The 14,345-nt window shown below is 36.8% G+C and overlaps 1 protein-coding gene across 2 annotated transcripts; it reads left to right on the top strand.

Moving 5' to 3' along the window:
* Window positions 1–1,019: 1,019 nt before the first annotated feature.
* Window positions 1,020–12,471, top strand: LOC131661274 (MAG2-interacting protein 2-like). 2 transcript variants are annotated; one of them, XM_058930745.1, is made up of 12 exons: window positions 1,020–1,297; window positions 1,374–1,422; window positions 1,527–1,700; window positions 1,798–1,999; window positions 2,146–2,321; window positions 2,645–3,644; window positions 4,866–5,830; window positions 6,657–6,745; window positions 7,003–7,362; window positions 7,532–8,756; window positions 8,933–9,198; window positions 9,573–12,471. In XM_058930745.1, exons 1-12 carry the CDS (start codon window positions 1,214–1,216, stop codon window positions 12,159–12,161), a joined length of 7,179 nt encoding a protein of 2,392 aa, XP_058786728.1. In that variant the 5' UTR covers window positions 1,020–1,213; the 3' UTR covers window positions 12,162–12,471. The 2 variants fall into 2 exon arrangements, with proteins under 2 accessions (XP_058786728.1, XP_058786729.1); XM_058930746.1 differs by lacking the exons at window positions 1,020–1,297; window positions 1,374–1,422; window positions 1,527–1,700; window positions 1,798–1,999; window positions 2,146–2,321 and having other exon boundaries at window positions 2,641–2,697; window positions 2,819–3,644.
* The last annotated feature ends 1,874 nt before the right edge of the window (window positions 12,472–14,345 follow it).

The raw sequence follows: 14,345 nt of genomic DNA, 5'->3' as shown, positions 1-14,345 counted from the left end.
TTTCAAATATCAAACAGGTATACAATGAATGTTATAAACGGAACATTGCGAGCAGAAATCCGAGATCCAAAATGCAACAACTTTTGAAACTTTTGGACGATAACCACTATGTTTCAAGGTATAGAGTGTGTAATGATAAAGTCAGTGTTTGTGACATTTTTTGAACTCATACAGAAAGTATCAAATTGTTCAATACATTTCCAACCGTCCTTATAGTTGATTCAAGGTACATGCCAACAGGTATAAGCTTCCGCTTTTAGAAATTGTTGGTGTCACTTCTACGACTAAGCCATTTTTGGTTGAATTTGCATTTCTCGAATGTGAGAAAGAGGACAATGTTACACGGGCGTTGGATATATGCAAGAGTTTGTTGAAGGATCCACAAAATATGCTTAATGTCATTGTACTTCAATGATGCGAAGCCGACACTTCAATATAGGTTCTCTGAGGACACGCCTCTCACCGAACTGATTATCATACTCATTCTCTCCCTCAATATCCAGAAAATCAGAAGGTAGTCAAGCTCGAGTATTGTTTACCATCACTCGACGCTGAAGAAAAGATATAGTTCACCCAGTTTGCACTGAAAATGGATAATGAGTTAAAGGTTATGTAAAGTATTTTTTGCCAATATTCTACTAAGAGTCGGTTGAAGTGGATGCGAAGATTCAGCGGTCGGGAGAAGATGTTATCAAAATTTTGCAACATCCCTAGTTACCTGTTTATAACGACATTTAATGTTAAATTTCTGTTTCAATATCTATGATATATTTTGAACATATAATTTCGACTATCTATATTAAATTTATGTTAAGCTTCTTTGATTTTTAGGTTATGTTAAATTCTGATTCAAAATTTATTTTAGATAAGTACGTCCGAAACCCACCAATCAATAAATTCGAAAACACGTCTTCAAAAATACCTCTTAAAAAATAAAATATGATACGTTAGAGATGTATTGAATAAAACTAGAATTTCCCTATAGATAAAAAAAATAAAATTAAGGGATGTAAAAAAATTCACAGTGACAAACTAAAACCCATCGCTGCGAAAACCGAACCAGCGAGGAAAAAAAAAAAGAAAAAAAAATCAGATCATCGAGAAGTGAGAATGAACCGAATCACAATTCACCTGCATATCTGTGCTTAGAACTCGAATGTGGCGCAGTTCTTGAAGTGTGGGGTTTTGGAGAAGATACAGTAACGGTTCCCACATGGAGGTTCCGCTTTACGAGACGCGACGCCACGCTTCCAATTACCCTCCTCAACTCCATCTTCAACAAAATCAACAACACCAGGTCAGGGTTTCTTCAATTTTCTCCTTCAATTCTCATTCCCATTCACTCAATTCCATTGATCATTGTTCGATTTCAGGCAAATGAAGATTCCAAGGGAACCTTGCTTTCTATGCTCTCAGTTCGAGGTACGTACTTTTCGACTTTACCGAGCAAGTTAGGTTATGGAATTTCGCTGATCTAGATTAACGTTTATTCGAATCTAATTCATCTATTGTTTTATGCGGCGAAGGTGTGACTCAACTCAAAGAGAAATGGACTGAATATAATGAGCCAAAGAGACTTAGAAAATTAGTGTCGCTGTTTGTTTCCCCTACGGCCAAATATGTTGCTGTTGCTGCTGGAAATCGAATTACGATTTTGAGTAAAGAGGATGATTATCAGCAATCATATGCAATTTTCACCGGTAAGATCTTGTTTGGAATGCTAGATGTGATTATAATTGCTTTGATTTTGAAATTGAAAACAATTTGATTCTGATGTTGAATTGTGGTGTTCGTTAGGTTCTGATTTTGGTACATTTAGTGTGGGAGCTTGGTCTGAAGATGATGAAATTCTCGGTGTTGCTGATGACTATGATACTCTGTATTTTATCAAATTCAATGGTGAAGTTGTGGCAGAAATTACAAAGAAGCATTCGAAAATCTCTTCACCAATTGTTGGTTTATTTTCTGACAATGACTCAGATATGCACGAGTCTTACTTGTAAGTAATTTTCTTTTTAGTGCCTCCTTTGTTTCTGCTATGCTAGTGATCTTGAAAATATGTCCTTGCTGTCATAATTTGGTAAATTTACACAGTTAACAATAATTTAGTATAAGTCTAAAGTTTTGGCATTATTTGGGGTGTAGGTTCACTGCCATTACATCAGATGGTTCACTTCAACAAATTGAGATCAGTTATGGACAAGGCATTTCTACCTTTCCTAAGTACGTCTTTAATCACAGGAGTCATCTCCGTAACAACGTGTTTTGCTTTGACCACCATCACGAGCTTAACCTTTTTGTGGCCGTTCACACGCTGTCTGGTATGCATGTTATTTGGGTTATTTTCTCAATTATTTGCAAATTTATACAAGGGTTGACTCTGAATTTAAGACGTGCATCATGTAATATCATGTAAAATATAAGCTCTCGTTTCCTTTTGACTACTGGGTCTGGGACTTCCACTATCATAATCACCTTACCCTTTTCTTTTGTACCTCTTCAATTATATTCTCTAATCGTTTTGCTTCTTTTATCAATAACTTATTATAAGAACATGAAGAATAGACCGTAGATCTCACAAGTCATTTGTCTGCTAAATATTGTTTGTCCAGTTTTTTGCTAACTAGTTTTATATATCTTCTAGGATCTTGCCATCTTTCTCTTTGGCATAAAAATTCAAGCACAGAACCGGAACAGGTATTTTCTTTGCAGTTCGAGGGGTTATATTCAAAACCAAAAGGTTATAGAGGTCAGCTAATATATCCAAAATTGCTAATCTCGCCACAAGCTACATTCATTGCTACTCTGGATTTGACAGGATGCTTGCATATTTTTAAGCTGGACAAAGAAGGCTTGGCACTCTCCCGGTTTGTCTTGGGAGAGAAGGATGATTCATTAATGTCTGATAATTTACCGAATGGGGGTAATAGATCTTTTTTGGGTTTTATGGATTTTACTTGGTGGTGCGACCATGTCATTGCCACTGTAGATAGAAATGGTGTGGTTATGTTGATAGACATTCTAAATGGTTCAAAGGTCCAGGAAGAGGATCCTGCACATTTTTTCCCCGCTCTGGGAAGAGCACAGAAATGTAGGGGCTATCTTTTTCTTTTAGCAAGTTTATCATCCAAAGAAAGATCCAGTCCTGATTTTGGATTTCCAGAGGAGTTGTGCCAGACAGAGTGGATTGTTGAAGATAGGCTTAAACAGTTTCACCTTTCTAGGTTGCTCTGGTTCCTTGTTTCATTTTCTGAGAAATCTATCCCTGAAATGTATGATTTACTGATTGGGAAGAAAAGTTTTCAAGCAGCTCTGGACTTTGCCGACAGTCATGGATTGGATAAGGATGAGGTTCTGAAGTCACAGTGGTTGAATTCTAGTCAAGGAGTAAATGAAATTAGTATATATTTGGCAAATATAAAGGATAAAAAATTTGTACTTTCTGAATGTGTTCATAGAGTTGGACCAACAGAAGATGCTGTGAAGGCTTTGTTGGCTTATGGTCTACGCATCACTGACCATCATATATTCTCAGAAGTAGATGAAGATGATTCTAGTCATGTATGGGATGTTCGCTTGGCTAGACTTCAAATTTTGCAATTTAGGGACAGGCTGGAAACATTTCTTGGAATAAACATGGGCAGGTACCCTGAGAGTTCTAGATATATATTTTGATAACATAAACTACACATTCTCTACGCTTTTGCTGTGATATTTATAGTTGTTCTAATATATTTACTTTTGCAAGTCATACTTAAAAAATTGAAAAGGACCAGTTAAGTCAGAGAAGAATTTACAATTAGTTAGAGAATAAGAAATCCTTTTAGACAATAAAAATACAAAGCTACAAGGAAAAAAAAGGATAACACTATTCAAGCAAAGTTGCCCGCCACCCCAATATATTTGTTGGGACTTGGGAGACCCTTTTAAAATCTCTGCTACATAGATGTAAGCCATGAACTCAATCTTGTCCCAGTTCCTTGGCAGTAAAAACATCCTTAAAGATATGAGATATCATCCTACCATATGTATCATATTGTTGTGCATGATTGCAAATCGCCTCTAGATTGTTCCCGCCTTACTTCTAACATAATCATCAAATATAGTAATCGCAATTGGTTCAAGAACATGCATCACATTTAGCTTTGACCAAAAATTTCAAAACAGAGTTCAAGTGAGACACAAAAGCTTCATTGTAAGATGACATGAGGAACCAATTTAAAACTAGCACCACATAAATCACAGTTAAGGGTAAAGCTGTCGTGGCACTTCAAGTAGGTTTTGGATCACTTTATTTTGACTTGATCCTTTTGGTTGCTCACTTTCTTGACTCTTGGTTTTAGTATCATGTCAATTTTATTAAGCCTTAGGATTCATATGCATCATTTTAGTGATAATTTCATTATAATATGCATTATAGATTTTTTAAATATGTCATATTGTTATCAGCAAGATAAGTACTAGCATTTATACAATTCGTTCATTCCAAGGGGGTGATTGAACAAATGGCCAAGCTGGTTAAATACACCATCTTTTATTTACTCATTCTGTTTTTACTACATGTAGACACATATACAAGGAAACTATCAGTCCTTTAACTGTACAAAATATTGACATATAATATATTATGTATTTTAAAATCTTAACGATGGAATATTCTTGAAACTTCATGGTTGTGATAGTAATAATTGAAACTAACAATTCTCTGTCAATTTCTTTTGGGTGAACCATAGCTTTTGAGCAAGACCTACAGGCATATACTTATTCACTTAAATGACTACAAATGATAGAATTTTGAAAATTCACAATTGTTCAATTCTGATAGTTTCCACTGACTCAAAGTTCATTGACACAGTTTTCTGCAGATTTTCTGTGCAGGAATACAGCAAATTCCGTATTATGCCTATTAATGAAGCTGCTGTAGCACTTGCAGAGAGTGGAAAAATTGGTGCATTGAACTTGCTTTTCAAGCGTCATCCTTATTCTTTGTCTCCCTTTGTTTTGGATGTTTTAGCCGCCATCCCAGAAACAGTTCCTGTCCAAATTTATGGGCAGCTTCTTCCTGGGAGGTCTTTTCCTTCTGGTGTTGCTGTGAGGCAAGATGACTGGGTTGAATGCAAGAAGATGGTGGACTTCATTAATACACCAGTTAAAATCCATGACATTCAACTCCAAGTCAAAACTGAGCCACTTGTTAAGCATTTTGTTGGACTTCTTTGGCCATCAATTGATGAGCTCACAAAATGGTATATGGATAGAGCTAGAGCTATGGATGATTTTAGTGGGCAGCTCGATAATTGCCTGAGCTTACTTGAGTTTGCTCTTCGTAAAGGCATATCTGAGTTGCATCAGTTCCATCAGGATGTCTTATATTTGCATCAAGTTGTTTACTCTGATGACAATGATAGCGAAACGGGCTTACATATGAGTCTTGTCAAGTGGGGAGAGTTGCCAGACTATGAAAGATTTAAATTTATGCTTAAGGGAGTCAAAGAGGAAAGTGTAACTGAAAGATTACACAACAGAGCTATTCCATTTATGCGTGAAAAGTTTCACCGGGTGTCCTTATTTGGAGATGGCACCCGCTGTACAAATCAAAGTATAGAGGAATCATTTCTAGTAAGATGGTTGAAGGAAATTGCTTTGCAGAATAAATTGGACATGTGCTTGGTGGTAATTGAGGAAGGGTGCAGAAACTTCCAAAGCAATGTCTATTTTGAAACTGAAGTTGAAGCTATTGATTGTGCTTTGCAATGCATATATTTGTGCACAGTTACAGATAGGTGGAGCATCATGGCAGCCATACTATCTAAGCTTCCTCAAATGCATGGTGAGTTTAGCTTCATGTTTATTTTAATATCTTAACATAAATATAATGATGTAATTTTAGTAAGTACTTGGGGGTGGTCTATTGAACTTGTTAACATTCCAGAGCTTCACTACAATAGTAGGAAAGTAATATTAAAGGGGAAATCAATGCATATTACTAAAGTATTACACTTACAAAAGGAATATAGTAGATCTCAACCTTGAGGACAAGTTTTTTTTTTGAGGAGGGTGTGTATTGTTAGGATGTAGAAGAGTGGTTAGTTAGAGTAGTAAAGCAGGGTTGTTATAGAAGTTAGTTAGTTTGTTAGTAGTTGAGGTGATTATACGGCTACTTGTATAAGTAGGAGAATACAATGTAGAGTTGATATTATTCAATATTGTAAATCATTTGTGAATAGAGTAGCAACTCTATTGTGAAGGGGAAACCCTTGAGGAGAGCTTGCTCTCATGTTATTTCCCATTTTCTAATAAAGACGGTTCTTTCTTTGGAATCCAATTCTTGGGTTCCTAACAGATTCAGTTAGGTTCTGGTTTGTAAACTGTGTGTGAAATATAGGCTCAGTTTGTACACTCTCAAATATAGTTCGGTTAGTTTCAGTGCAGTTCGGGTCGGTTCAGCAGTTCAATAGTTATTTTGAACAGTCATATGTTTAACTGTGTTGTTGAGCTGGAGTGTGTATAATTTGAATCCCAATCTTCAAAGCTTACCAAGATATGCTGCTTGTGTTATGTGTAATTTGCATGCGTTGTTGAGTAAATTCTTGAGGATATTGTTGGTTCAGTTGCATTTTCTATCAATCAATTTTGAGTACTCTATTATTGTGCAGATGGTGCAATTCAAGTTGAGAGTCTTGAGAAAAGACTTAGAGTTGCTGAAAGTCATATTGAAGCAGGGAGACTTTTGGCATTTTACCAGGTCGGTACTTTCTCCTGTGACAATCAAACTTGTATGCCTTATGTTGTTCATGAAGGGGATCTTTAAATCTTTCAATTTAATAGTGGAAATGATAGTGAAAGTGACTGTACTTGCAATTTGTGTGTCACCATAGTTTGGTTTGCACTACTTTTATTTTGCATTGTTTTTCTCCTCTATTTAGCGATATGATTCTAAGATTCCTGTAACTGCTTTTTAGCCATGTTGTATTTACTATGTTATCTCTATGTTCTATGCAGGTTCCGAAGCCATTAAACTTTTTCCTAGGGGCTCAATCAGATGAAAAGGGTGTGAAACAGATTATTCGCCTTATTCTTTCTAAATTTATTCGCCGTCAGCCTGGCCGATCAGATAGTGAATGGGCCAGCATGTGGCGTGATATGCAGTACTTAAGGGAAAAGGCATTTCCTTTTCTGGACCTAGAATATATTTTGATTGAGTTTTGCAGAGGACTGCTTAAAGCTGGGAAGTTTTCTCTTGCACGTAATTACTTGAAGGGTACAAGTTCTGTTTCTTTGGCATCAGAGAAGGCAGAAAACCTTGTCATTCAAGCAGCTAGGGAGTACTTTTTCTCAGCTTCAAGTATTTCTTGTTCCGAAGTAAGATTTGGGTGTATCAACTTACTAAATGCAACATCTAATATTTGAATTTGTTCATGGAAAACGCATCCTTCATCATATTAACAAGCACTAATTCATAATTTACTTCATAGTGCCATTTTCTAATCATATTGAACTGTTTATGCTAACGTAACCTATTTTCCTCTAGGTATGGAAAGCTAAAGAATGTCTTAATCTATATCCAAGTAGTGGAAATGTGAAGGCAGAGGCGGATATTATTGATGCACTTACAGTTAAGCTTCCAAACCTTGGGGTGAATATTCTGCCTATGCAATTCAGGCAAATAAAAGATCCTATGGAAATTGTAAAAATGGCAATCACAAATCAAACGGGAGCATATTTTCATGTTGAGGAGCTTGTTGAGGTTGCCAGACTTCTTGGCTTGAGGTCTGCTGATGATGTATCAGCTGTTGAAGAAGCTATTGCTAGAGAAGCTGCAGTTTCTGGTGATTTACAATTGGCATCTGATCTTTGTCTTGTTTTGGCCAGAAAAGGACATGGCAACATATGGGATTTATGTGCTGCAATTGCAAGAGGTCCTGCCCTTGAAAATATGGAAGTAGATTCTCGAAAGCAGCTATTAGGGTTTGCGTTGAGCCACTGTGATGAGGAATCCATCGGTGAGCTTCTCCATGCATGGAAAGACCTGGATATGCAAGGCCAGTGTGAAACATTAATCATGTCAACTGGGACAAATCCTTCAAATTTTTCAGTGCAAGGCTCAACTGTTGAGTCAATTCAAAAACAAAGTTTTCAAAATATACTAGATAGAAATGTGCATTTTCAAGAGTTTGATGGTTATAGCACTGACAATCAGGATGTTCATCTTGAGAAAATTAGAGAAAAGCTTTCCATTGTTGCTAAAACCTTGGCTGTGGGCAATCAAACTGATTGGGCGTCCGGCTTGACTGAAAATGGGAAAGTTCTGTCTTTTGCTGCCTTACAGCTCCCTTGGTTGATTGAATTGAGTAAGAATGGATATCCTAGTGAAAAATTGAGTACTAGAAAGCAGTATTTAAACATCAAAGCACAGGCTGTGGTGACTATTCTGTCCTGGTTGGCTAGAAATGGTTTTGCTCCCAGAGACGACCTGATCGCCTCTTTAGCAAGATCTGTAATGGAACCTCCAGTCACTGAAGAGGAAGATATAATTGGGTGCTCCTATCTTCTCAATCTTGCGGATGCTTTTAACGGGGTAGAAGTTATAGAAGAACAGCTCAAAATAAGAAAAGACTACCAAGAAATTTGTAGCATTATGAATGTTGGGATGACATATAGCTTGCTACACAACTCAGGAGTAGGTAGTGACCATATTCAGCGAAAGCAGCTATTGAAGAGGAGGTTCAAGGAAAAACACACAACACCCAGTTCTGGTACTTGGCTTTTCTGTTATTTTCTTCTCCTTATATATTTATTATGCAGTTGATTCCCCGGTTACATTATTTTTGCCTTATTATGCTGTGTCTATTTGAAATGTTGTTGTTTATCATGCTTGTATTGATTGTGGATTTGATCATACTGACAAAGACCTTGTTTGATTTTTTTCCAGATGATATAGATAAACTTGGCAAGGTACAGTCTTCTTTCTGGAGAGAGTGGAAACTGAAGTTAGAAGAGCAAAAGAGATTTGCTGAGCATTCCAGAGCTCTTCAGAAAATAATTCCTGGGGTTGAAACAGAACGCTTTTTGTCCAGGGATTTCATCTACATTAAGAATGTTGTTGTCTCTCTCATTGAGTCTGTAAAGTTAGAAAAACGGCACATTTTGAAGGACGTTTTAAGATTGGCTGATACATATGACTTGAACAGTACTGAGGTATGATATGAGCATTTGCACGAATATGTTTGAAACATAAATCTTAAAGGAAAATGCATTGATTTAAATGAAACCACTTGTCTTTTAATTCCTTGGCTCATTGACAATGTTGTCAAAGTTCTGTACTTTGACCTTCGTAGTCTCACTTAAATTTTCAGTATCAAAAAGCATTATTTTTAAGTATCAAGTAGTTATAAATATCTATTTTGTCGTCAATGTTTCATAAGCAATGAACTTTCACATGAAGGGGGTATAGAGTTGGACAGGTGAATTTCAGGTCCATGTTTAAGTGCTTATACCATTAAGTCAACAAGTTCTTTGGACAAAAGGCATACATATTGACGGGACCTCATTGTTTCATTATTTTTGTGCAGGTGCTATTGCATTTCCTAAGTGCTTTCCTTGTTTCTGATGTTTGGACAAATGATGAAATTACAGCCGAAGTTGCAGGTTATAAAGGAGAAATAATTGGTAATGGTGTGAAAACCATTGAAACCATCTCAACAAAGGTTTATCCTGCAATCAATGGGTGCAGCAAACTTCGCCTTGCCTATGTGTTTGGTCTGTTGTCAGAGTGCTACTTGCAGCTGGAAAATACCAAAGATTTATCACCAATAGCTCAACCTGATCACACAAATGGCAATATAAGGTTTGCTCATTATTACAAGGTCGTTGAGCAAGAATGTAAAAATGTTTCCTTTATCAATAACCTAAACTTCAAAAATATAGCCGGGTTGCGTGGTTTGAACTTTGAGTGCTTTAGTGATGAAGTTTATGCATGCATTGAGGAAAGTAGCTTGTCTGCATTGTCAAAAATGATACAAGCTTTTGTCGATATTTATGGTCATTCATTGCCCGAGGGTTTTATGTCATGGCAGGATGTCTACAAGTATTACATCCTGAGTTCGCTGAGTGCTTTGGAGGCTAAAGCAACAACCGACTTTAGTAGTAGAACTCCTGAAACCCTTCAAAGCTTTTTAAGTAAGCTTGAGCAGAGCTATGATTCTTGCCGAAAGTATATTAGACTTTTGAGCCAGTCTGATGCTTTGACGATCATGAAGCAGTACCTCACTGTAATTGTGCCTCTCCATAGTTCATATGGATTCATACCTGACAATTCAACTTGGCAAGAGTGCCTCATTGTTCTTTTGAACTTTTGGATGGGGTTGACAGATGATATGAAGGAATTTTCATTGGAGGAAAGTTCAGGAGAGACTAATAGCTTCAACCCGCAATGTTTAACGAGTTGTCTAAAAGTATTTATGAAATTGGTGATGGAGGATATCATCTCCCCTAGTCAGGGCTGGGGCAGCATATATAGCTACGTCAACTGTGGCTTAAATGGTGATTGCTCTGTAGAAATTTATAATTTCTCCAAAGCTATGGTTTTTTCTGGTTGTGGGTTTGGTGCCATCTCAGAGGTATTTTCTGTTGCTTCATTGGAAACTGGTTCATCTTCTGATTGTGGCACAGGCTCCCAGGATCTTGCTCATTTCTATTTAGATATTCTTGAAGCTGTTCTGCAAGAATTGGTCAATGGATCCCATGAGAGCCAGAACCTGTATCACATATTGTCATCTTTAAGCAAGCTAGAAGGTGACTTAAAAGTCTTGCAATGTGTTAGACATGTAATTTGGGGGGAAATGGTCCAGTTCTCTGACAATTTACAGTTGCCAAGTTCCATTAGAGTTTATGTGCTAGAGCTTATGCAATTTATCTCAGGAAAGAATATTAAGGGTTTCTCTACAGAAATACTAGCCAATGTCCAACCCTGGGAAGAATGGGATGAACTGCTTTATGCTAGTAGAAAGAGTGAGGCTGGTGTTGACAAGCAGTCACCAGATCATAAAGAAACCTCTAGTAGGTTTACAAATACTCTGGTTGCCCTTAAATCATCTCAACTTGTAACATCAATCTCTCCTAGCATAGAAATTACCCCTGATGATCTTTTGAATGTAGACACAGCTGTTTCTTGCTTTTTGAGGTTGTGTGGAGAAGCTGTTGAAAATCTCCACTTTGATACGTTGGTTTCTATTTTGGAAGAGTGGGAGGGACTTTTCACCACGGGGAAAGACGGACAAATCACCACTGAAGCATCTGATGGAGGAAATGACTGGAACAATGATGATTGGGACGAAGGGTGGGAAAGTCTGGAAGAAGTAGACAAGCCTGAGAAAGAAAAGATTGAGGACTCTGTTTCTGTTCACCCTTTACATGTATGTTGGGCAGAGATTTTGAAAAAATTCATAGGCCTATCAAGGTCTAGTGATGTGCTCAGAATGATTGATCAAGCATCATCAAAAACTAATGGTATGTTACTTGATGAAGATGATGCCAGGAGCTTAAATGAGATAGCATTAAGCACAGATTGCTTTCTGGCTTTGAAGATGGCACTCATGCTACCCTTCAAAACATTACAGTTGCAGTGCCTGAGCGCCGTTGAGGATAGTATAAAACAGGGTATCCCTCATACGAGGAGCAATGATTGTGAGTTATTAATTCTAATTTTATCTTCTGGGATTCTCACTTCTATGGCAACTGGTTCTACATATGGTGCTACTTTTTCTTATCTCTGCTATATGGTTGGAAACTTATGCAATCAAGTTCAACAGGCTCTGATATCAAGTAGAGGGTTTACCAATAATGAAGATCATGAGAATCAGTTTTTCCGAAGAATCCTTTTCCCTAATTTCATTTCTGAACTTGTGAAGGCTGATCAACATGTTCTAGCTGGATTTATTGTCACAAAATTTATGCACACCAGCGAGTCGCTCAGTCTCATTAATATTGCTAATGCTAGTCTTAATAGGTATCTGGAAAGGCAGCTCCACATGCTGCAGACCAATGAGCTTCACGATGAGATGGAATGTAAAACACTGAGGAATACTGTTAGCAGGTTGAGAGGCAGACTGAGTAGTTTGATTAAGTCCACATTGCCATTGCTTTCGGCCAATGCAAGTTAATAGAAATTTCAATTAGACTAGTTGCCCCTTTTTGTGACCCCTTTAAGCATATTGTTTAAGGGTTGCATGTAAGAGTTTTGTCAATTACTATTTGCAGAGACTCTAGTTTGAAAGGTTGGGGTTTGGGGGTTCAGAAGAAAAGCTATAATGTTCAGGTTTTCATTCATACATGTATAGGTTTTAAAATGTAGTTGTTCCATGTACTTCTGCCCTTTCTTTCTTTTTCACGTTTGCTTTGTGCAATCAAAGGATTCTTCCAAGTTAGCTTTGGACTTGTGTAAAAATGAAGAACTGTAGAAAATTAAATTTATCTTTATATTCTTGAAACTAATCTGGAAGCTAGTGATTAGGATTTAAATCCAAAAATCAACATTTGTTCCATAAAAAACAAAGAGTAATAGGTTTAGGTTTAAAGAGTAGCTATCTTTACAGCTTCTCAACCACACGCATTGACAACCCCTTGGTTTAGGGATGGCAATTTGGCCCATCCCCAGTGAGTACCCACAAAAATACCCACATCGGATAGGGTAAAAACCCGCAAAAATGGGTATGGGCACGGGCATAGGTAATTATCCATTAAAATATGTGGGTATGGGTGCGGGCACGGGTACCTTACTACCCACTCCGCCCCATACCCGCACTACATATTTCTATAATGTCATTTATATTATTATATAAAAAATACATGTTTTTAAATTTTAAAAAAATATATCGCTATTAAATCATTACACATTTTAATAAAAATGTTTATTTGTTTCTTAACTCAATAATAGCATACATAATTTTTTTAATATTGTTAAAAAGACTTAAATTATATGATATTTTGTAATTAAATAATTTAATTTTACTATAAATGCGGGTAAACGGGTACTGGTATGGACATTGAGGTACCCACAGGATACGAGTACGGGCATGAATATTAATACCCACGCGGATTTGGACTCGGGTACGAGGATTTTTTTTAAACTGCGGGTATGGGGACGGGTACTATAGTACCCCATTGCCATCCCTACCTTTAGGGATGGCAATGGGCAGGGTTTGGGCAGGGTACTATAGTACCCGTCCCCATACCCGCAGTTAAAAAAAATCCCCGTACCCGAGCTCAAACCCGCGTGGGTATCAATATTCATGCCCGTACGTGTACCCTGTGGGTACCTCAATGCCCACACCCGTACCCGCTTACCCGCATTTATAGTAAAATTAAATCGTTTAATTACAAAATATCATATAATTTAAGTCTTTTTAGCAATATTAAAAAAATTATGTATGTTATTGTTGAGTTAAGAAACAAATAAACTCTTTTATTAAAATGTGTAATGATTTAATAGCGATATATTTAAAAAAAATTTAGAATCATGCATTTTTATATAATAATATAAATGACATTATAGAAATATGTAATATGGGTATGGGGCGGGTTGGGTAGTAAGGTACCCGTGCCCGCACCCATACCCGCATATTTTAATGGGTAATTACCCGTTCCCGTGCCCATACCCATTTTTATGGGTATTTACCCTACCCGATATGGGGTTTTTTGTGGGTACCCACTGGGGATGGGCCAAATTGCCATCCCTACCTACCTTGGTTCTCCTTAACTCCGCTGTCACTATATCTTTGTTTTTGTTTTCTTCTTTCTTTCAATGAATAAATAAAAAAGGGCTATGTATTATTACTCTTTAAGTTTGTCTCGTTTTGATTCTGCAATTATCTCCAAAACTTTCTGCAAAATAGTTCTGCAAGCAATCAAATTTTTTTTCTAAAATTTCCCCCAACTCTAGGAAAAATAAAATGCGTTCAATTGTCTCATAATTTCAACAACATCGCATTGTGCACGTTTCTTCCTTTCACAACATCAATCTCTATAACCTTCTAAATCACATTTCTTAACAAAAATTGGATACAACACTATCAAACAACCTTGAATTTGTGTACATTGATCTTCTTTTAACGTTCAAAAAAAGGAAAATGACGGGAGGAAATAAGGTTAATAATTTGTTGATGGAAAATTGTTCAATGTATTAATGTCTTTAATGAGTCACAAATTCACAATGTGAACAATGACTTATATTAGAGTTAGTTAAATACAAAGGCTAACTAACTCTTACCATCCTACCGCTGACAACAAGATAACTAATTCTACAGTTGACAACAACTAAGCTAATGAACTCTTAATAGACAAGTTGT

Source organism: Vicia villosa, linkage group LG3 (genome assembly GCF_029867415.1).
Source record: "Vicia villosa cultivar HV-30 ecotype Madison, WI linkage group LG3, Vvil1.0, whole genome shotgun sequence".
In the NCBI taxonomy this organism is placed as follows: Eukaryota; Viridiplantae; Streptophyta; class Magnoliopsida; order Fabales; family Fabaceae; genus Vicia; species Vicia villosa.
The sequence above is the reverse complement of the archived record's forward strand: the minus strand, read 5'-3'. Positions and strand labels throughout refer to the sequence as shown.